Source organism: Xenopus laevis, chromosome 9_10S, assembly GCF_017654675.1.
Source record: "Xenopus laevis strain J_2021 chromosome 9_10S, Xenopus_laevis_v10.1, whole genome shotgun sequence".
NCBI lineage: Eukaryota > Metazoa > Chordata > Amphibia > Anura > Pipidae > Xenopus > Xenopus laevis.
This window is the reverse complement of record NC_054388.1, coordinates 107,816,525-107,842,455: the sequence shown is the minus strand read 5'-3', so window position 1 is coordinate 107,842,455 and position 25,931 is coordinate 107,816,525. Positions and strand designations below refer to the sequence as shown.

General features: G+C 40.9%; 1 protein-coding gene across 2 annotated transcripts in view; it reads right to left on the bottom strand.

Annotated features, from left to right (window-relative positions):
- LOC108703254 (cytoplasmic phosphatidylinositol transfer protein 1) overlaps positions 1 to 25,931 on the bottom strand; it is a 65,311-nt gene that overhangs the window by 25,478 nt on the left and 13,902 nt on the right. The window contains exon 1 of one of the 2 annotated variants that reach the window (XM_041578214.1): positions 6,474 to 7,282. The exons of the other annotated variant lie outside the window; for it this stretch is intronic. Within the exon in view, the coding sequence (XP_041434148.1) occupies positions 6,474 to 6,977 (504 nt within the window). The 5' untranslated portion in view covers positions 6,978 to 7,282. Of the gene's footprint in view, positions 1 to 6,473; positions 7,283 to 25,931 lie in introns of those variants that run through there. 2 annotated transcript variants of the gene reach the window in all.

Genomic DNA, 25,931 nt, shown 5'->3' with positions numbered 1-25,931 from the left:
TGTTTTCGCATCATAGAAAGCCAATTGCTTCTGCCCCAAAATTAAAACTTGTTAATTACATATGAGCTATTTCACCATTTATACTCTGGATTGGCTTCCCATCCCTTTCCATTGCTGTGCTGAACCCCCATACAGCCTGGGGATCCAGCAATGTGCGTTTCTGACTTCTGAGAGATGAATAAACCCTTTTAGAAAGGTCAGCTGCAGCCTTCTGAGTGAATTAGAGATACCTTCCCTCGCGTCATGCCGTGACGTCATTCCTCCGTTAATGGTGACCCGGTTAACCTCCATGCTAATGACCCTCCCCTCCTCCAGGGTAACGAGGAGTAAGTAAGAAGCTTTCTCGATACCTGGGGCTCACGCAATTAGCAAAAGGAATCATTTGTAGTGAGGGTGACATTAGAGAAAGCGTCCGTCAGCTCCCGTTGTCATGGAGACAGCATCTTTCCCTTTCTAAGTCTGGTTCTCTTTCCTCTTCTCCTCTCCCTTTACTTTCCAATTATCACTTGTTTTCCTTCATCCTCAGACTTGTTTTTTTTCTGCATCTGACACCCTCAGCATTAAAATCAGGGATACTTCCATCCCGAAATGTCTTAATATGACACATTTTCAAATGCTGCGGAAATGTTTACTTTGCCTTTCTACATTTTTCTGTCTCAGTCAAGTTCTGTCAAAATGTACAGAATGCTCTGTTATACAGATAGCTAGAATCTCAGCTGCCATAAAGCAGGACAGGACTGCTGCTTACAATGGGGATCAGATAGGATCTGTGCAGCCACTGGGACAGAATGTTCTGTTATACAGATAGCTAGAATCTCAGCTGCCATAAAGCAGGACAGGACTGCTGCTTACAATGGGGATCAGATAGGATCTGTGCAGCCACTGGGACAGAATCCTCTGTTATACAGATAGCTAGAATCTCAGCTGCCATAAAGCAGGACAGGACTGCTGCTTACAATGGGGATCAGATAGGATCTGTGCAGCCACTGGGACAGAATCCTCTGTTATACAGATAGCTAGAATCTCAGCTGCCATAAAGCAAGACAGGACTGCTGCTTACAATGGGGATCAGATAGGGATTTTTATTAAAAATATGAACAATAACAATAAACAAAATCAAAATGTCATAACAAACAAATCAAAACATACAACAGATACATATTCAAAAATCCATAGTTTTTTCCCATGAAAAATCTACCCCCCTCCACAATTTATTGTTTTCTTTATTGATATTTATTTCTTTCAATTTTATCCAGGTATAATTCTTTCAAAATCTTTTTGGTTGTCAAATCTATAGATCCTTCTTCTCTCCCAAAAGTTTTACCACATCTCCTCATCCATAAGAAATATCGAACAACTGAGAAAATAACAAAGAGGGTCTCTTTATCCAGAGGATGGTCATTAGTTACAATTCCATAGGCTCTTTCCCCGTAAGTGTTTCTACAGAAATTATTGATTCCCAAAGTTGTTAAAACTTGATCATAAAGGGCTTTTGAGACTGAACATTCTAATAAGAAATGATCTACTGTTTCTTCTTTTCCACAGTCCCAGGGGCATAAACTATTTACTGTACTTAGATAACTTAAATTTCCCCTTACAAATAACTTCCCCTGTAGGGCTAACCATGCGTTATCAAACATTTTTTCTGGGAGTCTTTTTCCATTCAAAAACTTAATGCATTCCCCCATGACTTTTACAGGGCAATCTTTTGGACTCAAAGAGACAACAAAAAAGGAGCTTAGCACTTGTTCATACAACTGTTTTCTTGATAAGTTTTCAATATCATTGAAACCTAAACCCCACTTTTTCAACAATTTTAAACCTAACGCAATATGTTGCGGAAAACCTCCCCCCCTGATCCGGACCCCCTTCACTCTACCGCCCTCCACCCAGTCTCTGATAAAAGGCGAAACCCAGGATCTGACACAGTTTTCCCACAGAGAACACGTCCTTTGACCCAGATTCCCAAAATTGAATTTAAGAAAAATGGTGCCAAAGAAGGCAATTGGACAAACCATCCCTAGACCTCCCTCTTTCTTCTGTAGGAATGTTACCCCTCTTTTTACCGGGTTCAGCCTACTCCCCCAGAGCATCTGGAAAAACAAACTGTAAACCCGAGCATAGAGAGATTCTGGCAAGGGAAACACATAAGCAACAAAAAGAAACAATGGGATCAAAAAGGTCTTGATCAGATTAACCCTTTCTCTATAGGTCAGCTTCCAAGATCTCCAACGCTGAACTTTTGCCAAACCAACATCCACTTTCTCTTCCCAATTTAATCTGCTATTATCATCCCTTCCAAATTTTACTCCCAAGATTTTAACCTGCTCTGGGGCCACTGAGAAATTTCCGGCCTGAAAATCCGGTTCCCCTCCTAGAGTCCAAAAAGCTTCCGACTCATGATTAACTGAGGATCCAGAGGCCCTTGAGTAGCTTCTGATACAATCAGTGATCACCTCAACCTCCGCCTGCTTAGAAATGACCACTGACACATCATCCGCGTAGGCTACAAACCTGAGTGGCTGCCCGCCAGGCACACAGACCCCCTCCATGCCCTTCTCCTCCAGCATCCTCAGGAAGGGATCCAGAGCAAATACATAGAGAAGAGGACTCAGAGGGCAGCCCTGCCGCACCCTGGCCCCAACATCAAAGGTTTCACCTTGCCAGCCATTAATCAGTGGGAAGCTTTTTGCCCCTTCATACAAAATCCTTAACCAACTAATGAATTTGCCTGGGATGCCGTATTTAGACAAAACAGCCCATAGATAGTCATGGTTAACCTTATCAAAAGCTTTAGTTTGATCCAAAGACAACAGGTATTTTCCCCACCCATGAGCTTTGCATGACTCCAAGGCTTCCCTTAAAGTAAGGAGGGCCCCAAAGATGCTCCGCCCCTTCACCGTGCAGAACTGACAGGACGATAATAAAGTGCCAGAAAACAAAATCAAACGTGAAAAAAGAATCCGCGCCAGAATCTTTCTGTCAGAATTGAGAAGGGCAATTGGCCTCCAGTTCTCAACCTTCTCATCATCCTTCCCCTTTGACAGCAAAATTAAAGAAGAACACCTCATTGACTCAGGCATACCCCCCTCCAAACATTCATTAAAGATCTTAACTAACACCGGGACTAACAGCGATTTAAAGGTCTTATAAAACTCTGCTGTTAGCCCATCAGGCCCTGGAGCTTTCTTGTTGTGCATTTTATCAATCGCACCCGCCACCTCTTCCTCCTCAATATTTGCTGTCAATGGGGAAAGTCCAAATTTACTGTATCAGGTCCTGGGGTCGCCTTTAAAAAGTTTTCAGTCCTTTCCCTCTCCAAAGTTTTACTTCTGAACAGATCAGCATAGTACGACCTTACAACCCCGAGGATACCCTCCCTGGATTTCTGTATAACTCCCTCGGAGTCAATAAGGCCAGTCACCTGCTTTTTCTTAAAGGTCTCTCTACAATTCTGAAAAGGATCAGGGGAGTTTTTTGCCCCAAAATCTCTCTCCAGAATCATAGAGTCCTTGCGACTGTACTGATGCTGTCTAATCAGATATTTCAACCGGGCAATTTTTTCCCCCACCACCCGGCCGAAATTAAGGTTTCCAACTTCTTCCTCAGAGACTGGTATGTTTTAGATCTTAAACCCTCCCGTTTAACAGATAGTTTTGTGAAGAAAGTTCGGATTTCTTTTTTTGCTTCCTCCCACCAGTGTACCACAGAATCAAAGAAAAAGAATTTTGACCACAAGGCTTCAAAAAACACCTTAAAAGAGCCATCCTCTGCTGCTTCTTTAAGAGACCCAATTCCCAGCCTCCACAGTCCTTTGCCTCTCTTGGGAAGATCTGATGTTCCCTCCCCTTCCTTTACAAATATCATATCAATACGACTACTTCTATTGGAGCAAAAGTATGTATGTACTGCTTTCCTCCCTCCACAAGTAGCCACATCAATATAACCCACCTGCTTAATTATACCTAACAAGAAAGCACCTTCATATTTGTTATATCTCCCAGTTCTATCTCCTGGATTTAAGGTCTGGTTAAAATCACCAGCCCAAATGACTTGGCTAGAAACACACAAGTATTGTTTTATTTCTTCTAACAGATCTTTTCTTTCTATCACTGCATGAGGGGCATAAATATTTATAAGTCTGTAACTTTCTCCTTTTATATTTACATCTAGTAAAATACATCTACCCACTTTAAGCTCTAAAAATCTCTTAACCTTAATGTCTGAGAATCCCTTAAAAAGAATTCCCACCCCCCCTGCTGTTTCCTCTGCTATGGACCAAAATGATGGACCCAACTGCCAGTCCCTTTTTGCATTAAAAATCTCTATCTTATTGGTTAGTCTTGTTTCTTGCAAAAAATAAATGTAATTTTCTTCTTTCTCCAAGTTACTAAACACTTCCCGTCTTTTTTTAACATTTTTAATACTACACACATTTATAGTACTAAATTTAATTATTTGTTCAGGCATCTTGGAGAGTTAGTTGTTCTCACAGGATTGTGTTCTGCATGTCTTTTATACTGGGGTTTCCCCATGCCCCCCAACGACTCCCCCTCCACCAGGAGATCCTCCTCATCAATGGACTCCCACTCTTCCTCACTATCTATCCTTCCTTTCCTTTTCTTCCCTTGCTCCTCCACAATTCCTATTTCCACATTTGATGGACCCTCAGATTCTAATACAGAATCTTTCTTTCTTTTGCCCAAACCACTGCTGGGGGGTACCACATTCTTTTTAATTGACCTTTCCTTGACTCTCTTTTTTACCTCCTTTTTGTTCCCTTCATCCCTTTTTTTCTCTTCACCAATCCTTCTCAATTCCTCTTCCTCCTCTGCCAAATCCCCCCATGACTTTCCTGAGGGCAATTCAAATCTGTTTGAAGTTTTGATTTCACTTTCAAAGATCATTTTACCTGCTTTTTTTCCTGCCTTTTTTCCTGCCACCTTCCAGTCATCCCCTCTTCCCTGCACTGATGTAACAGTACTTTCTGCCTTTTGGTTTTCTTTACTTTGACAGGGGGCAACCTCATTGTTCCCTTCCTCCTCCCGCCTTTCTTCTGTTACATCTTCCTGAAATATTTCCTCCTCTATTCTTGGGCAAAGTTTAACAATATTGTGCCAGGCATTAGGACAATCACGGTGTGTATGACCCAGTTCCGCACACAGGTTACACCTCACATTCTTGCAGTCTTTGTTGACATGTCCCTGGGCCCCACACAATGTGCACATCTTTATTGTACAGTCTCCCGCCAAATGCCTCCTTGATCCACACTTATAACATTGACGGGGCTGCCCTGGATAAAAGCAAACACCCCTTTCTCTGCCTATAAAAAATGAATTTGGGAGATGCTGTGTCATGTTGTTTTGCACATTTAGCCTCACTTGAGCCTTCCAACCCACCACCCAAAATCCTTCCTCATTATATACAGGTTTTAAAGGCGTCAAAACATTGCATTGTCTCTTTAACCAGACTAACACATCAGCAGGAGGGACAGACTCATTCTTAAAAAAGATTGTTACTGTTTTTACTTCTGGTTTTGAGACTGGACTCGCCCTGAAGCCTTCCCATGCTGAGGATGTCTTTTTATCTTGATATAAATTCCAAAATCTGTCTAAACCTTGGGACAACTTGAAACTTATTTCAAAATCAATATCTGACACATTTACAAAAGCAAAAACATCTGCAGGAGTAAATCCCATTGATTGTTTGATTAAGTTTTTACACACATAGCGGCTACCTGGTGATTTCTCCTTTTCTCCCTCCCATTTGATTTTAACCACATTTCTCCTTTTGAAAGTGAGCCCATCATGAAAAGATTCCTCCTGCCTTGCAAAAAATTTCCTTTTCTCCCAGAAAGACCTACTATCCTGTTTACCTTGTTCAGGATCAACTCCATTTTGAGCAAATTGTTGTGTTGTTTCCTCAGGTAAAGCACTAGTTGCTTCATTCTCAGCAGCTTGTGTCTCCCCCTCCCCCTCCACCTCATTTACATTCCCTTCAGAGACTGCACATTCCTTGTTGTTAAACAAAACATTTTCATTCCTTTCTTTTCCATTTGTTTCAGACAAATTATTTGCACCATTATCATCTGATTCCCCCCCACCTTCATTCAGCACAAAATCCAAATAAGAGGATTCAAAGGTCTTTTTCCCTCCACTGGACATTTGTTTAAACCGTTCCTTGTTTTTATACACCTCCTCCCATGGTTTAATCACTAATAACAAAGCCTCCATATTTTCCACCACCTCCTCCAGTTCTTTATTCATTTCTGCCAGTTTCCTGATGCCTTGAGCTCTGAAATGTCCCTTAGCAGATTTAACATTTGAAAGTTCCCTCTCAATGTTTTTTTCCAAAGTATTTCTCCTGTTACTTAACAGTTCCATAGCTCTGAGTGATTCAATGATGTGTGAGGTATTAACAGTGTGTCCACTACTAGTCACATTAGAAGAGTCATTAGCCAGTGCTCCACTCACCCGTGCCCCAGTCCTGGTCTCCTCTGTGCCATCCAGCGCCCCCTCTGCCACTGCCACAGCAAGCTGGCCACACAGCGCCTCAAGCCCTGCCATATGTTTAGCAGGACTATCCTTCACTCTTGCCTCCCTGCTAGTCACTTTCTCCACAGTGTTTGTCTCAGTGTTGTTGGTGTGACAATGTGCTGGAGCTGCAGTTCTCAGAGTCTCACCTGAAGCCTCACTGCTGCTGCTTGCGGACGCCATCTTGTCCTTTTCCTCAGCACTAGCACCGGAGCTCCCTCCTTCTGCCTGGGCCTCAGATACTTCACTGTCGCCCACCTCTGCGTTACTGAGGGAACACTCCAAAAGGGTACTTGCACCACATCTGCGCACTTCTGAAACACTTTGGGGGCTGCTGGAATCCACTGCTTTCTCCATGGGCATTTCACATGGGGAGCTTGCACCAGGCAAATCCTCCATATTGGCTGTTTGTTCAGACACTTCTGCTGACTGTGTTACTTCCATCAATTCTTCACTGTTTTCTTCATTACACACCACTTCACATGTTTTCACAAGTTTTCTTGCTTTTGCAAAAGACTTTCTTTATGGTTTCTTTTGGGACTTTTTTCCCAACACCTAAAGTCTTTGTTCCACTTTTAACACGAGCTGACATCCTTCTCTCCATTTCCAAGTTGTAGGTAAATAATAAAGTCCAAAAGAAAGTGTAAACTGCACCCCCAGACCCTTGCTGGGCCTGGGGTAAGCTCTGTAACTCAGGAGCTCCTCACACGCACGTCCTTCCTGATTGGGGATCAGATAGGATCTGTGCAGCTACTGGGACAGAATGTTCTGTTATACAGATAGCTAGAATCTCAGCTGCCATAAAGCAGAGCAGGACTGTTGCTTACAATGGGGATCAGATCTGACAATATGTTCTTTTATAAATATAGCTAAAATCTCAGCCATATAGTAGATCAGTGCTGTGAGGTTAGGAAATGAGATTAGCAATTTCAATTATGGATCCGCACACACCAATTTTCTGCAGTTTTCTTTAATTTTTATTCACCACCATAAATAAAAATTAAAGAAAACTGCAGAAAATTGGTGTGTGCGGATCCATAATTGAAATTGCTACTATTGGAGGGCCTCGTCAGGCCGGAGGATAACCAGCACCACTAAAGCAGAAGAAGTGAGTAAAGTTCCAGGAGTGCAGTGTAACCACTTCAATACAATAGGAAATGAGATTAACCATACCGCATTTTCATAAAATTACAGGCAGAGGCCTTTGACTTGAATAGGAGGTGCACTGCCTATGATAGACCCTGATGTTGCCTGGCAAGGATTGCTGCTTTTTTAGTTGGATAGTGACCCAATACTCACTACATTTCAAGCAGCCCCATTTTCTCAAACCCCTGCCTAATGGAGGTTCCTCTGTATCATGTTCTTGACTGACTGCATGTCCTATGGCCCCTGTGCCTGCTAGTTGGCATTGCACTTCAACTCATGAGTTACTTGACGGCCTACTGGGGCCTATTTGTGCCATTGTCCTGCCCTGTTTGGTCTGCAGTACAAAGTGCCAATCATAGAAACCTTCATACACTGCACATAACCTCTATTAAGGTTTCTCAACTGACCAAATGATCCAGGGCATCCTGCATATTCACTAAAATGATTTGCCCTGAAGGCAATGCCCTGAGGCCAGCAGGCAGCAGACGTCATGTCCTCTCCTAACTGTCGCCTGCCTTCAACCTGCTGACAGTGACATGAGCTCTTAGCCACACAACTGTCATTGCTCACCACCTCAGAGGCTCTGATAGAAATATTCTAGAATTGGGAGGGGGGATGATGTGATTTGAGAGGGTGACCACAGCAAGTAGCCTTAGGCTATGTGAGATTTTTTCTGTTATTTAAAGAATTGTGGCTTACTTGCTTGTTGTCACTTGTGGACCTATTCACTGAACGGGCAAGAGGTAAAAAATTTTTAGGTATTTTAGTGTTTTTTTTTTTTGCACAATGTTCAATAGCGATAATGCTTTCTGCAGGAAAGCATAATGCATCTAAATATACACAACATACATACAAGAGACAGCAATAGCTTACTTATTTCAGGATAAAATACAAAGACAACATGTTTACATAATAAATATGTCCAAGGCTACTTTATGGGCATTCTAGATGAGTTACCAAACTACACCCATAACTTGTGTTTTTTAAATAATTTAATAATTAGAAATAAAAGAAAAATTAGAAGAAAACTGAATTCCAAGAAATTTGAACAAACATTGACAATTTTTTTTAAAGTTATTTGTAAATAAATTACCATAGCTGTTGAAAAAAGTAGGGATGGGATTCAGCCAGGATACAGCCTTTTTCAGCAGGATTCGGATTCAGCCAATTACTTGTGCCTGGCCAAACTGAATCTGAATCCTAATTTTTAAGTAAAAAAAATTTTAATATGAGAGTTAGGATTTGTATCCAGTTCGGCATTTGCCAGAATCTTTTACAAACGATTCAGGGATTCGTCAGAATCCCAAAAAGTTGCTTCAGTGTATCCCTAGAAAATAGGGATTTTCTGTACAAATAGGGATTTTATGTATACAATGTGGTACAAGCCAGTTGATTAACAGACCTGGAGGAGAATTATCTTTAAATACATTGTTTCAAGAGTCAGAACAAGAAGATAGAAAGGGGTACCTAAATACGAACAAATGCACACAATTAGAAATAAGCAGATTTGTGAAATTTATACCAAAACATCAGTGGTTTAATAATATAGAGGGAGACCAGTGCTGAAGACACAAGAACAATTTTTTTCAACATTCAGCATTACTGACTGTCTCTATGGGTACGGACCTGCAGGAAAATATGAGAACAATTAAGACGTGTTGCTATACCTTTCAATATATAGGATTGCACCACAAAGAAAACACATTAATACCTGCTCTTGAATACAAGGCCGCACTAGAATTAAAGGGGTTAAAATAAAATAAATATAGACACAATATATATACAGTATATACTGGAGAGAGAGAGAGAGAGAGAGAGAGAGAGAGAGAGAGAGAGAGAGAATATCATAAAAAGCAAGGCACCCACAGGACTTTAAAATATGGTGAAAAGAAATAAAGTTTATTTATTACATTTATTTATTTAATAAATAAAATGTATTTCTTTTCACCATATCCTGTGAGTGCCTTGTTTTATATGATAAAGCGGTGTTCTGTGGTGTGCACCAGATATATTTTTTAAGTTAGTACTGCTATTTTTCCTATATATATATATATATATATATATATATATATATATATATATATATATATATATATATATATATATATATATATATATATATATATATATATTTTTTTTTTTTATGCAATCATCATGCATTAGAATAGACATACTCTTAAACACCCATGTGTAAGAGCCCAGGGTAAGAACTGCTTGGAGATAAGTAGATGTTGATGGAGAAGATGAGTTCATCAGGGTTAAATGGCCATAACAGCAGAAAGCCCACATGTAAGCCTGCCGCTGACTTGGGGACTTCCTGAGCCTGCAATGTGGGCTTCCTGTCAACGCTGCCCGCTGAATTTAGTTTAAAAAAAAAAAACAACTAAAACCCTCACCTTTTTGCAAAGAGGGAGTGAATGAAAACCCCTTCTGTTCTTCCAAAAACAAAACTTCATAATAAGCTACTCCGGCTGATACAATGAAAAAACACATTCATAAAATTGATTCGTCCGTTACAGGGGAAGTGAAATTCTGATATTAAGGAAAGATGGATGTCATACCTGACAAAAAGATTTGCTGCATATGTTTTAGACACGCCCATTTTTTGACCACACCTCCAAATTACCATGATAATTTTACAAAATTTCGCAGGTTATAAAAGTTTGAAAACATTTCTCTGCTTTTTATGTGATATTACAGTTTTGCTAATGAAGGTAAATTATCCTTTAAACTGCAAGTCACTGTTTCCCCAAAAGACTTGCTTATCTTAAATTGTTACAATTCTATCTTAAATAGTTACAAATGTATCTAATTGCACCTGCAACGTATTCTGGGCTCTGCCAAAAGCCAATTGAGTTTTAGAAACGTTCAATCTTTTTCTGGCTGTTCAGTGCAGGAGATAAAAAGTCAAAAAGTGATTTTTTTTTTAGTTATTTAGCTTTTTATTCAGCAGCTCTCCAATTTGCAATTTCAGCAATCTGGTTGTTAGGGTCCAGATTATCCTAGTAACCATGCATTGATTTAAATAAGAGACTGGAATATGAATAGGAGAGGACTGAATAGAAAGATAAGGAATAAAAAGTAGCAATAACAATAATTTGTAGCCCATTTGAAAGCTGGAAAGAGTCAGCAGAAGAAAGCAAATAAATAGTAAACTTCAAAAACAGAAAGACCAATTGCAAAGTTGCTTAGAATTAGCTATTCTATAACATACTAAAAGTTACATTAAAGGTGAACCAACCCTTTAAAGGCAATACAATATACAGTAAAAATGATGATAATGAGAGAGATGAGCTGAGCAGGTGAAATTGCATCAACAATACAGATCGATTTACTACATGGATGATCATAAAAGTTGATGACATGACTTATTTCATCTGGCTTCACATGTATCTAGGTAGGGGCCAGAAGGAAAGGGGCGATAAACCAAAAACCAATATGGAAGGTTCCATGACGCTTAAAGTTTCCACAGCAACAGCAGGGACAGGAAGTCAGCTTGGTGGCCTCTTCCTGTATCATGTAGCTGTAAAGTTAAGAGCAGTTTAACCCTTCACACAGCTTTCTCTGTAGAAAATCCTGAGCTCACTGAACTACTTCTTCTTTTCTGTGACTTTCTCCAGCCTTTAAGCCATATTTTATTATACACCTCATTGACTTACTGTCACCCATACCTGCTAATTGTTTGTGGATGTAAATAAGGTTTGAGGGATGCCTGCAGGCGGTAACAATACAGTTCTGTCTGGCATGTGACACAGGAAACAATCAATTATATTAAGAGAATATTAAAAATAGCAACTTTTAGGGATATGCAAAATATACACTCAGCTAAAGACTGGATACTTCAGAAAAGATTTGGCAGGATTCTGAACCACATATATGACCAAATTCAAACTAAATTGTGTCATAGAAAACTTCTGGGAAGGGAGTGTAGCTGTATGATAACAGGTATAGTAGGGAGAGATGGTGCCTATAGTAACAGTGGATAATAGTCTCTGGGAAGGGAGTGTGACTGTGGGATAGCAGGTATAGTAGGGAGAGATGGTGCCTATAGTAACAGTGGATAATAGTCTCTGGGAAGGGAGTGTGACTGTGGGATAGCAGGTATAGTAGGGAGAGATGGTGCCTATAGTAACAGTGGATAATAGTCTCTGGGAAGGGAGTGTGACTGTGGGATAGCAGGTATAGTAGGGAGAGATGGTGCCTATAGTAACAGTGGGATAATAGTCTCTGGGAAGGGAGTGTGACTGTGGGATAGCAGGTATAGTAGGGAGAGATGGTGCCTATAGTAACAGTGGGATAATAGTCTCTGGGAAGGGAGTGTGACTGTGGGATAGCAGGTATAGTAGGGAGAGATGGTGTCTATAGTAACAGTGGATAATAGTCTGGGAAGGGAGTGTGACTGTGGGATAGCAGGTATAGTAGGGAGAGATGGTGTCTATAGTAACAGTGGATAATAGTCTCTGGGAAGGGAGTGTGACTGTGGGATAGCAGGTATAGTAGGGAGAGATGGTGCCTATAGTAACAGTGGGATAATAGTCTCTGGGAAGGGAGTGTGACTGTGGGATAGCAGGTATAGTAGTGAGAGATGGTGTCTATAGTAACAGTGGATAATAGTCTCTGGGAAGGGAGTGTGACTGTGGGATAGCAGGTATAGTAGGGAGAGATGGTGCTATAGTAACAGTGGATAATAGTCTCTGGGAAGGGAGTGTGACTGTGGGATAGCAGGTATAGTAGGGAGAGATGGTGCCTATAGTAACAGTGGATAATAGTCTCTGGGAAGGGAGTGTGACTGTGGATAGCAGGTATAGTAGGGAGAGATGGTGCCTATAGTAGCAGTGTGATAGTCTATGGGAAGGGAGTGTGACTGTGGATAGCAGGTATAGTAGGGAGAGATGGTGTCTATAGTAACAGTGGGATAATAGTCTCTGGGAAGGGAGTGTGACTGTGAGATAACAGGTATAGTAGGGAGAGATGGTGCCTATAGTAACAGTGGATAATAGTCTCTGGGAAGGGAGTGTGACTGTGGGATAGCAGGTATAGTAGGGAGAGATGGTGCCTATAGTAACAGTGGATAATAGTCTCTGGGAAGGGAGTGTGACTGTGGATAGCAGGTATAGTAGGGAGAGATGGTGCCTATAGTAGCAGTGTGATAGTCTATGGGAAGGGAGTGTGACTGTGGATAGCAGGTATAGTAGGGAGAGATGGTGCCTATAGTAGCAGTGTGATAGTCTATGGAAAGGGAGTGTGACTGTGTGATAGCAGGTATAGTAGTGAGAGATGGTGTCTATAGTAACAGTGGGATAATAGTCTCTGGGAAGGGAGTGTGACTGTGGGATAGCAGGTATAGTAGGGAGAGATGGTGCCTATAGTAACAGTGGGATAATAGTCTCTGGGAAGGGAGTGTGGCTGTGGGATAACAGGTATAGTAGGGAGAGATTGTGCCTATAGTAACAGTGGATAATAGTCTCTGGGAAGGGAGTGTGACTGTGGGATAGCAGGTATAGTAGGGAGAGATGGTGCCTATAGTAACAGTGGATAATAGTCTCTGGGAAGGGAGTGTGACTGTGGGATAGCAGGTAAAGTAGGGAGAGATGGTGCCTATAGTAACAGTGGGATAATAGTCTCTGGGAAGGGACTGTGGCTGTGGGATAGCAGGTATAGTAGGGAGAGATGGTGTCTATAGTAACAGTGGATAATAGTCTCTGGGAAGGGACTGTGGCTGTGGGATAGCAGGTAAAGTAGGGAGAGACGAGTGAGAGAACAGTAGATAAGCTCTGAGGTGTATCTCTCTCCAGGGGTGATCCTGGCCCCTCCACCGCCTGAGGCAGCAGCAGTTGCTGCTGCCCCCCCTCCCCTGGAAATTCGATCTTAAAGTACCAGGAGCAGCATTTTTGCCGCCGCCTGGTATCTAGTGGGGCGCTGCCGACAGCCTCAACTCGCCCCTGTCTCTCTCACACTTTATCTGATGCCGCTCTTGATCTCCCTTGTCATGAAACAGCTGCAGCAGCCATAGCTGACCCAGTGGAGCTCTATTAGTCGTTTACTCACTTCCTAGATTCCAAAATATTAGGCTGAAATCTGCTGTGTGTGATTTGGCTATTAACGACCCTGGCTGGCAGATGGCAGAAGGCTTTCCAGATTTCCATTTGTAAAAGAGGAAATTAATAGTGGCACGGTTGGTTAGTTCATTGAATGGTTGGATAGATAGTCAGATAAAGTCTTGACTTTAATAACCCACCACGATGCATTGCATGCACTAGCTGTTGTATGCTTTGTAGAGATGTCGCGAACTGTTCGCCGGCGAACTTGTTCGCGCGAACATCGGGTGTTCGCGCTCGCCGGAAGTTCGCGAACGTCGCGCGACGTTCGCCATTTTGGGTTCGCCATTGTTGGCGCTTTTTTTTGCCCTCTCACCCCAGACCAGCAGGTACATGGCAGCCAATCAGGAAGCTCTCCCCTGGACCACTCCCCTTCCCTATAAAAACCGAAGCCCTGCAGCGTTTTTTCACTCTGCCTGTGTGTGCTGAAGAGATAGTGTAGGGAGAGAGCTGCTGCCTGTTAGTGATTTCAGGGACAGTTGAAAGTTTGCTGGCTAGTAATCGTTTTGATACTGCTCTGTTATTGGAGGGACAGAAGTCTGCAGGGGTTTGAGGGACATTTAAGCTTAGGTAGCTTTGCTGGCTAGTAATCTACCTTCTACTGCAGTGCTCTGTATGTAGCTGCAGTGGGCAGCTGTCCTGCTTCTGATCTCATCTGCTGACTGCTGCAATAACAGTAGTCCTTGTAAGGACTGCTTTTATTTATTTTTTTGTTGTTTTACTACTACTACTACTACTACTACTATAAGAGCCCAGTGCTATTAGTCTAGCAGTGTTGGGGAGTGGGACTGGTGTGCTAATCTGCTGCTCCTAGTAGTTCAGCAGCACCAACTTTAATTTTTTTTTTTTAATATTCATTTTTTTTTTATTTTACTTTTTTTATTTTACTACCGCTGTAGTAGTGTATAAGTTGACCTTTTAGGCATTATTTGCCCTGTAGGCATTATTTGCACACTGTTTTCTTCAACCCGCCATCGAGCTGTGTGACCTTGTTCACATTCTGTCTAAATATCCATAATATTACCGTCTCCAGAAAAACACCGGAGTCACTTTTTTCAAGCAGCCATAATATATTTTACGTAATCCGTATCCACCACTGTAGTAGTGTATACGTTGACCTTGTAGGCATTGTTTGCCCAGTTTTTTTGGCCACAGCCACTGAAGCACAGAGGCCAGAAAAAATATGCCATATAAATGCTGAAAATAGTCATTTTTTGCCATACGTTGACTCAACGTATATGGCAAAAAATGACTATTTTCAGCATTTATGTGGCATATTTTTTCTGGCAACTGTGCTTCAGTGGCTGCAACCAAAAAAACTGGGCAAACAATGTCTACAAGGTCAACGTATGGCGAAAAATTACTATTTTCAGCATTTATATGGCATATTTTTTCTGGCAACTGTGCTTCAGTGGCTGCGTCCAAAAAAACTGGGCAAACAATGTCTACAAGGTCAACGTATGGCGAAAAATGACTATTTTCAGCATTTATATGGCATATTTTTTCTGGCAACTGTGCTTCAGTGGCTGCGTCCAAAAAAACTGGGCAAACAATGCCTACAAGGTCAACGTATGGCAGTTGTTTAAAGAGAACAGTAGATTACTAGCCAGCAAAGCTACCTAAGCTAAAATGTCCCTCAAATCCCTGCAGACTTCTGTCCCTCCAATACAGAGCAGTATCAAGCAGATTACTAGCCAGCAAACTTACTATCATCTGTCCCTGAAATCACTAACAGCTCTCCCCCTACACTATCTCTTCCAAGCACACACAGGCAGATTTTTCAGATACATTTTTGCCCTTGATCCCCCTCTGGCATGCCACTGTCCAGGTCGTTGCACCCTTTAAACAACTTTAAAATCATTTTTCTGGCCAGAAATGTCTTTTCTAGATGTTAAAGTTCGCCTTCCCATTGAAGTCTATGGGGTTCGCGAACCGTTCGCGAACCGCTCGCATTTTTGCGCAAGTTCGCGAATATGTTCGCGAACTTTTTTTCCGACGTTCGCTACATCCCTAATGCTTTGACATGTAAACTAGTTCTGTCCACTGTAAGTACTGGGCATTAGCTTCAGCATCTTGGTGTGAGACTCGACCCCATTTTTTCATAATAGATATGTGTTTTTCAGAGATATGTGTTATGCAGAGGGTGCTTGCAGTTCATTTAACTCAGTGGTGTAGGTACACCCCAATATCTGTGGGTGAGCCTTTGTAGAAAATGTATCTGCAATGCATGGTATACAATAATAGGTATTACTAATGTCAAACCTTTTGGCCTGACCAAATTATATTACATATAGAATGCAAGGATTCATCCCATGTGCCCAAATCTTAGCAGATAGTCTCCAGCACTTGTGCCATGTGCCATTATTTACTAGCAGATGAATATACAGAACTCAAACACATTGTTTTGAAATACAAATAGGACATTTAGTGTTTAAGTCTAGTGTAAAGCTTCTTGGGGTGGGGGTAGGGGAGAGAAGCTAAAAACGAGAGCTCACATAACACAAGGGTGTCATTTGCTGATGCAGTGATAGAATTCGCTGCTGTGCCAAGGTCACGAAAAACCTGCTGCTAATTGAAACTGAGCTTTTGGGCACAGGGGCTTGTTAGCACTTCAGATGGAGAGAAGTTAAGAAAACAGAGTTGGCAACACAGTCCCAATATTTATAATCAGTTGTTCCGCTGCTGCCCAGGTATCTGCAGTTAATCCACTGCTTAAGATGTTATAAGGTCCTTACAGAATAAAGATAGGAGACTAGCCCACCACAAGACTATGCCTTCATAACTGTCCAGAGGAAGGAGAACAGCCAACGGCAATCATCAGACTTCTTGACCCAACCCACAACAAATCTCTGCCCTGCTGGCTGATAAAGGTAAAGAGAAAAACCCACAAAAAGGGACAGATATCTTAGATGAAGGGTGAAAAAATCCAGCTCACAACCTAAAGGTGGCCATAGATGTACGATTTTTCCATCAACTAAAAAGACATACAGTTGAAGCTAGGAAACTGTGGGTAGCTGCCTGCTTGGTCCAGCAGACAATTGGACAATGGATACATTTCACTGTGACTGATGAAAATTTTCTAACCGGCCAGATCAGTTTTCTGACCAATGTTGGACAAACAATCATTAGATGCACGATCGCTTGGTGCCCACTAACCTCACGATAATTTGATGGATTTGTCGGATCGCCCTAAAATCGGTTTTTAAGGAGAGAAAGATTGTAAAGTCTATGGTAAGCTTAACTTTGTTCTCCTGATTGGTTAGGAGAAGGAGAGCAACTCACAATCAAATGATTGGTTAGGAGAAGTAGAGCAATTCACAATCAAATGATTGGTTAGGAGAAGGAGAGAAACTCACAATCAAATGATTGGTTAGGAGAAGGAGAGCAACTCACAATCAAATGATTGGTTAGGAGAAGGAAAGCAACTCACAATCAAATGATTGGTTAGGAGAAGGAGAGCAACTCACAATCAAATGATTGGTTAGGAGAAGGAAAGCAACTCACAATCAAATGATTGGTTAGGAGAAGGAGAGCAACTCACAATCAAATGATTGGTTAGGAGAAGGAGAGCAACTCACAATCAAATGATTGGTTAGGAGAAGAAGAGCAACTCACAATCAAATGATTGGTTAGGAGAAGGAGAGCATCTCACAATCAAATGATTGGTTAGGAGAAGGAGAGCAACTCACAATCAAATGATTGGTTAGGAGAAGGAAAGCAACTCACAATCAAATGATTGGTTAGGAGAAGTAGAGCAATTCACAATCAAATGATTGGTTAGGAGAAGGAGAGCAACTCACAATCAAATGATTGGTTAGGAGAAGGAGAGCAACTCGCAATCAAATGATTGGTTAGGAGAAGGAGAGCATCTCACAATCAAATGATTGGTTAGGAGAAGGAGAAAAACTCACAATCAAATGATTGGTTAGGAGAAGGAGAAAAACTCACATTCAAATGATTGGTTAGGAGAAGGAGAGCAACTCACAATCAAATGATTGGTTAGGAGAAGGAGAGAAACTCACAATTAAATGATTGGTTAGGAGAAGGAGAAAAACTCACAATCAAATGATTGGTTAGGAGAAGGAGAGCAACTCACAATCAAATGATTGGTTAGGAGAAGGAGAGCAACTCACAATCAAATGATTGGTTAGGAGAAGGAGAAAAACTCACAATCAAATGATTGGTTAGGAGAAGGAGAGCAACTCACAATCAAATGATTGGTTAGGAGAAGGAGAGAAACTCACAATTAAATGATTGGTTAGGAGAAGGAGAAAAACTCACAATCAAATGATTGGTTAGGAGAAGGAGAGCAACTCACAATCAAATGATTGGTTAGGAGAAGGAGAAAAACTCACAATCAAATGATTGGTTAGGAGAAGGAAAGCAACTCACAATCAAATGATTGGTTAAGAGAACAAACTCTGCCAACCTGACTGAACTGAAAAATGGCAGCAACCCACAACCAAACACTGCCAACCTCATTGAACAAAGGAAAAGTGATGAAACCAACAGCCTAATGAGTTTCCTTGGGAAAAGCTGGGACAGTTTGGAGGCACATGGTGTTTTACAATAGCTTTACACCAGGAGGCCAGAAGCAGCTTACTGAGCATAGCCATCTGTTTGTAGCTCGGACCTTTGCTTGTCTGATCATTATTTTTATGACGGATACAATCCATAATTGCAGTTGGGGAGCCAGCAGTCCATTGCACCCTCTGTTTGTACAGATAACACTTTTCTATAATAATAACAGATAAAGGGAAAGTAAACCCCGCTAATATACAGTGTAATTTCCCTTTGAAGAGGAAAATGAAGGTAGACAGAAAGGTACCAGATGTTCCAGCACATAAAAATATAACAAAATGAGGCTCTTAATCCCATGCAAGCCCTTGTCCTGTTGCACATCATAGGAGAAAATAGATGTTCCTAATATCACACAGCTAATACTTTCAGCTACAAAGAGAAACTGACCCAATGGCACCATAAATCTCCTCCAACTAATGCTCAGGCAGACAAATATTGTTTCAGAGAATGACTTTGCGAAGAAGAAAACATATGTGAATTCACAGTAAAAATAAGACAAATACTATCATGTCTCCCTTTCAGGGACCCAGAAATTTTTCCAGCTTTCATTTCTGCTCAGCACATGGGGTCTAGAACCTTGTGAATTTAAATGTTTTGCTATGCAATTGTGCTTAGAATATGCCTATGCTGATATAGTGTTATGGCTTCTCTCTCTCTCTGTTAAAGGGGACCCGTCACCCAAAAAAATTATTCGAAATCCTATTTTATCACATTAGTCAAGCAAAATGAACTTTAATTACACTATATAAATTATTTGAATCTTGTTTCCAATCAGTCTGGGAATTCATAATTATAACAAGCAGGCAGGAGCCATTTTATGGACACTGTTATTAAGACAAGTCTTGTATCATCTCAGAATATTGTTTGTGCACCAGAATGGGGGACCTGATGTCCATCCCCATGCCCTGGTTACACAATTAAATGGTTAAGAGAACGGGGGAATGTGGCGAGAGCAGTGACATTTGGAAGTGCTGAATGGAAAGTGAAAGTAATTGCCCATGGCATAGAGGAGGGGCAGACAATATTTGATTGACAGCTGAGATTTTTAAATGAGTTTACAGCAGCTATGAATGCTTTAATAAAAAATAGAAATTGGATTTCATGTTTAATTTGAAAAAGACTTTTATTATACAGATTTTTGTGTCTGGCTGACAGGTCCACTTTAAGGCTGTAGGCAAACTTAGGGGCTGTTCCTGCTGAATTGTACTTAGTACAGAGGAATACCTATGCTGCCATAGTTTTATGGGATCTCTCTGTACAGACTATGAGCAAACTTAGGGACTGTTCCTGCAGAATTGTGCTTACAGGGGAATACCTATGCCACCATAGTTTTATGGTATCTCTCTGTACAGACTATGAGCAAACTTAGGGGACTGTTCCTGCTGAATTGTGCTTAGTACAGGGGAATACCTATGCTGCCATAGTTTTATGGTATCTCTCTGTACAGACTATGAGCAAATTAGGGGGCTGTTCCTGCTGAATTGTGCTTAGTACAGGGAATACCTATACTGCCATAGTTTTATGGGATCTCTCTGTACAGACTATGAGCAAACTTAGGGGCTGTTCCTGCTGGATTTTGCTTAGTACAGAGGAATTCCTAAGCTTGTATAGCCATAGCTTTCTAGATAGGCTATGAACAAATTTATGGAGTGACATGTTTATATGCCTTAAGTATTCTGTTCAGCCCCTCTCCTCAGTAGCGTAACTAGAGAGGGATGGGCCCTGGTTTGTGACGCGCAGCCGGGCCCCGCCCCCCTCTGTACGGCCACATTTTCAGTGGCGCACGGGCTGCCGAGGGGGGCCCTGAGTGGGTGCGGGCCCTGGCCCGCTTGCACCCCCTGCTCCCCCGGTAGCTCCCCACTGCCTCTCCTATTCATCTTACAGTTTGACATTGAAACCCTTTCCTAGTTATTAGGATAAATGCAACCCTAGCAACCATATAATAGTATAAGTCCCAAACGATTGAGCTGCCAAGGAAAAATAAAGACCAGCTACATATTACCTGAGAAATTCAATGTCTGCATCAAACTAAGAGTGGCTAAAATTACATATAGGATAAAGATGTGTCTATTTTGTGGTTTCTATAGATCTGGGTATTACCTTAACCCCCTCTACTCCCAGCCAGGGAGGACAAGTAACATTTCTCAGAATTCCCTTTCCAGAAGCTCTTACTTTCTGCTGTAGCATCTTGAAATCAGGAGGAATAGGGACCCATTGCCCAGGTGTTTTTGTATTATAGAATCCACAAACAAGCAAAAACCCTAAAGGCACAACATATACAGTTTGGCCCATAAATCTTTGGACAGAGACAACTTTTTTCAAATGTTGGTTGTCTGTACATTACCACAATGAATTTTAAATGAAACAACTCAGATGCAGTTGAACTGCAGACTTTCAGCTTTAATTCAGTGGGTTGAACAAAAAGATTGCATAAAAATGTGAGGAACTAAAGCCTTTTTTTAACACAATCACTTCATTTCAGGGGCTCAAAAGTAATTAGACAAATTAAATAACTGAAAATAAAGTGTTCATTTCTAATACTTGGTTGAAAACCCTTTGCTGGCAATGACAGGCTGAAGTCTTGAACTCATGGACATCACCAGATTCTGGGTTTCCTTCTTTTTAATGCTCTGCCAGGCCTTTACTGTAGCGGCTTTCAGTTGCTGTTTGTTTGTGGGTCTTTCTGTCCCAAGTTTAGTCTTCAACAAGTGAAATGCAGCTCAATTGGGTTCAGATCAGGTGACTGACTTGGCCATTCAAGAATATTCCACTTCTTTGCTTTATGGCTGTATGTTTTGGGTCATTATGAAACGCCTCCCAATCAATGTGACTGCATTTAGCTGGATTTGAGCAGACAGTGTCTCTGAACAGCTCAGAATTCATTCTTGTGCTTCTGTCCTGTGTCACATGATGGATAAACACTAGTGTCCCAGTGCCACTGGCAGCAATGCACACCCAAGCCATCACACTGCCTCCCAAATGTTTTATACATCATGTGCTATGCTTTGGATCATGAGCTGTTCCACGCCTTCTCCATACTTTTTTCTTGCCATCATTCTGGTAGAGGTTGATCTTGGTTTCATCTGTCCAAAGAATATTTTTCCAGAACTGTGCTGGCTTTTTTAGATTTTTTTCTTTAGCAAAGTCCAATGTAGCCTTTCTATTCTTGATGCTTATGAGTGACTTGCACCGTGCAGTGCACCCTCTGTATTTACTTTCATGCAGTCTTCTCTTTATGGTAGACTTGGATATGGATACTCTATCTCCTGGAGAGTGTTGTTCACTTGTTTGGCTGTTGTGAAGGGGTTTCTCTTCACCATGGAAATGATTCTGAGATCATCCAGCAGTATTGTCTTCTGTGGACGTCCAGGTCTTTTTGTATTGCTGAGTTCACCAGGGCTTTTTCTTTCTCAGGATGTACCAAACGGTAGAGTTTGCCACTCCTAATATTGTAGCAATTTCTCGGATGGGTTTTTCTGTTTTTGCATCTTAAAGATGGCTTGTTTCATCTGCATGGAGAGCTCCTTTGATTGCATGTCGTCTATTCACAACAAAATCATCCACATACAAGCACCCCCCCCCCCTCAAATCAACTCCAGGGCTTTTATCTGCTTCATTGATAATGACATAACAAAGGAATTGCCCACACCTGCCCATGAAATAGCCTTTGAGTCAATTGTCCAATTACTTTTGAGCCCCTGAAATGAAGTGTAAAAAAAGGCTTTAGTTCCTCACATTTTTATACAATCTTTTTATTAAACCCACTGAATTAAAGCTGAAAGTCTGCAGTTCAACTGCATCTGAGTTGTTTCATTTAAAATCCATTGTGGTAATGTACAGAACCAAGTTGTCTCTGTCCAAAGATTTATGGGACTAACTGTAGGCCCTGCATCTTCACAGGCTTTAGGGTCACTTAAAATATATCCATGCTTTTCCTGTAGTGATAATTCCCTGAAGGTGAAGTGTAAAAATAAAGTAACTGATATTAATTATGGGTACAACTGTAACATATTCTATTATCACACTGTACAAGCAGCCTGGGACTTGCCAACTCATTTTCACCTCTAATGTCTCATGGAAGGCAAAGAAGTCATGGCAAGTATTTTTAATCTCCTTTACTATATCCCCAGATCCCAAATTCTCTTATAAACCATCCCTAAAACCCCCAACTACCTGTTTGAATGGTCCAGTAACTCTCCAGCTGCTCCTATAAACTTTCCTCAATCCTCATAACAGAACAGCAGCTCATATAAATCCTACCACTCTTCTTGCAAGGGTTTGGTGTCAGATTTTTACTGACAGTTAGACCTAACATTTCTTTTAGGTGAGGGGGGCTCCCTTTTCTAAAAGATGTTTTAGAGCTCACTCAAATTCCATCACAAACAAAATCTAACAAAATTACCGTTGCCAGCACAAATCCTACATGTAGAGAGACAGTATTACTTTTGATTTTAAAAGAGTGAGCCCTGTTACATCTTCTAGGCAAAAAGCTGTATTAGACCTAGCTTCATTCAAAATCAGACTCCAAACTCCAAAAATCAGACTCCAAACTCCACTCCAATAAACAACGAACAGTGAGAGTGAAGAGTAGCTTGATTATTTCTAGGGATGCACAGACCCAATTCAGCCGAATCTCTCACAAAGGATTCGGTGCTTTGGCCGAATCCAAAATAGTGGATTTGGTGCATCCCTAATTATTTCATTTGTAATTGATCCACTATCTCAGTGTGATTAAGCTTATGTTTACATTTTCATTTTCGAAATAGTTTCCCTTTTAACTACCCCAGCTGTTCCTGAAATCTCTGCCCGTAACTCTACTCTATCATGCTGTATAAAAAGTGGAGGAAAGCATCACCAGTGATGTTGCCCATAGCAACCAATCAGGAATTAGCTCATTTGCTCATTAGCTGAAGATAGCTCATAGTACAAGTTGATCCAGGGACTGGTCCCATTGCCATCTTGGAGTCAGGAAGGAATTTTTTCCCCCTCTGAGGCAAATTGGAGAGGCTTCAGACGTTTTTTTTTGCCTTCCTCTGGATCAACTGGCAGTTGGACGTGTGTCATTTTTCAACCTAACTTACTATATTACTATGGAGATTTCAACAGTCACCTATATGCACTATTAAAGGGGTCCATCACCTTTAAATGAACTTTTAATATGTAGAAAGTGATATTCTGAGATAATTTGCAATTGGTTTTCATTTTTTATTATTTGTGGTTTTTGAGTTATTTAGCTTTGTATTCAGCAGCTCTCCAGTTTGCAATTTCAGCCATCTGGTTGGTAAATTACCTTAGAAACCTTGGAATATTTTGAATAAGAGACTGGAATATGAATAGGAGACGCCTGAATAGAAAGATGAGTGATGAAAATAGCATTATATGCTGGATATCTTAGAAACCATAAATGGGATGAAGGAAATCAAATCAACCCCTTAACCCCCACCTTGACCCAGTGTCGGACTCGGACTGGGATGCCAGGGGCCCACCAGAAATCCTTAGACCATGGGCTCACTTTCCAAACAATTATTGCTCCTCTCCTCACTCAATCTCTTTATTCTCTTTTTTATATCTACTTAACATATTCTTCTATTATTACACATTTTTGCCCATAAAGAAATAGGGAATGGCAATGAAATAAACCAAATTATTAGAAGCAAGAGGCCCACTGACACTTGGGCCCACCGGGAGTTTTCCTGGTATCCCGGTGGGCCATTCCGACACTTGACCCCTCCTCTAACTGCACTTAAACTCCTCCCTGCACCTTCAGCTTTAGTTGTACCTATACGTTTTGCCAATTGCTTACATCACCTAAACAATTCTCTATAAATCAGCCAACCACCCTATAGAATTTGCTCTCTCCACCCCAATAAGTCTTCTGTCTCTATTTTGCACTCTCTCATCTCAACCATCACCAGCAGTTCTCTTTAGCCCATATACGACCATTATAAAAATGATGTAGTGTGTTAGAAAAGACACAAAAGAGTGAAGCCTCTGAGAATTCTTTCCAAGGTCCTGGACAATTGAGCAATTCCTCCCCTCACACCTCCACTCTTCCAGGTCTACAGCCAATAGAAAAAGGGGAAATTCTACCTTTGGTTTTGGGGGGGAGAAGAACAGGCTGATGGGATATTAATAAACAGGTCAAGTGTTCATTCAGATGCTCAGGCTGATTGTATTCCTGGTGATAGGGCCAAGCAAATATTTGCAAAGCTGTGCGAGGGGAATGGCTGAAGCGCTACATCAATTTACTGGGAACGATAAGAGCAAAGTGGAAAATCACTGGGAGAGACAGAGCAGATACATGGGACCAAGTGTAATGGAGACACTGAGGAAATTGCTGATCCTCCTCTCCCTCACTATTTCCTTCTTTATGGCTCCTGCTTTTAGTGTTCTTTCCGTCTCTGTAGACTGCTTCTTATAAGTCTTATTTTGTACGATGCCCCTTATGTGTCTATGCCAGTGCTAATGTACATCACAAAGCTCACCACCCCATTGGCTCAGCCCTGTCATTATTTATAAGCCTGTGTATTCTACATCCTTTTATTTCCTTCTTTCTTACTTTCTAACTCATATTCTTTCTTCTGTTTTCCTTCTTGTCTCTTCTTTCTTATCCCATTACTCAATCCCTTCCACTCCTTCCTGTCACTCACATTTTGCCCATCAATTTTTTCTCTCCTACATGATTATTTCCATTCCATCATTTTCCATTTGTCAGCTTGTGTCCTGCGTTCCCATCTTCTTCATAACCCCAATTTGCATATTGGATTTGCTAATTAGTCAGGAGACCACTTGGGCCCCTGCCCCCTACCTAACCTGATCCCTATTCTGCCCCAATTCTTAAAGGGGAAGTTAATGTTTAGTTGTTATAGAATGGCCAGTTCTAAGAAACTTTTCATTTGGTCTTCATTATAATTTATTTTTATAGATTTTGAATTATTTGCCTAATTCCCCTGACTCTTTTCGACTCTTAAATGGTGGTCCCTGCTCCCATATAAAAAAAAACAAATGCTCTGTAAAACTGCAAATTTATTGTCATTAGTACTTTTTATTACTCTTCTTTCTATTCAGTCTTAGTCCTATTCATATTCCAGTCTCCTATTAAAATCAATGTATGGTTGCTAAGGTACTTTGGACACTAGCAACCATATTGCTGACATTGCAAACTGTTGAATAAAAAGCTAAAAAAATGCAAATAATATGAAATGAATCCAATTGCAAATTGTCTCAGAATTTCTCTACATCATACTTAAAGTTAACTCAGAGGTGAATAACCCCTTTAAACTCCGTGATACCACATTTTTTTCGGATACTTTATTTTGTGCTTCTATGCCTTCTTTTTCTTTTCAGTTTTCTTCTCCCATTCCTAACCTTTTTTTGATTCTGAATAATGTTATACCATTTCTTTCTCCCATTCCTTTTTTATTCTAAATAATGTTTAATGTTCCATTCTGCAGAATAATTGGGTTCTATTCATTACATCATTACATGATCTTGTCTCTTTATTAAAGACACAATACACCTGAATTCTAAGTAGGGTTTAATCCCACTTGGTGCTGTATTATCAGGGTCTAAA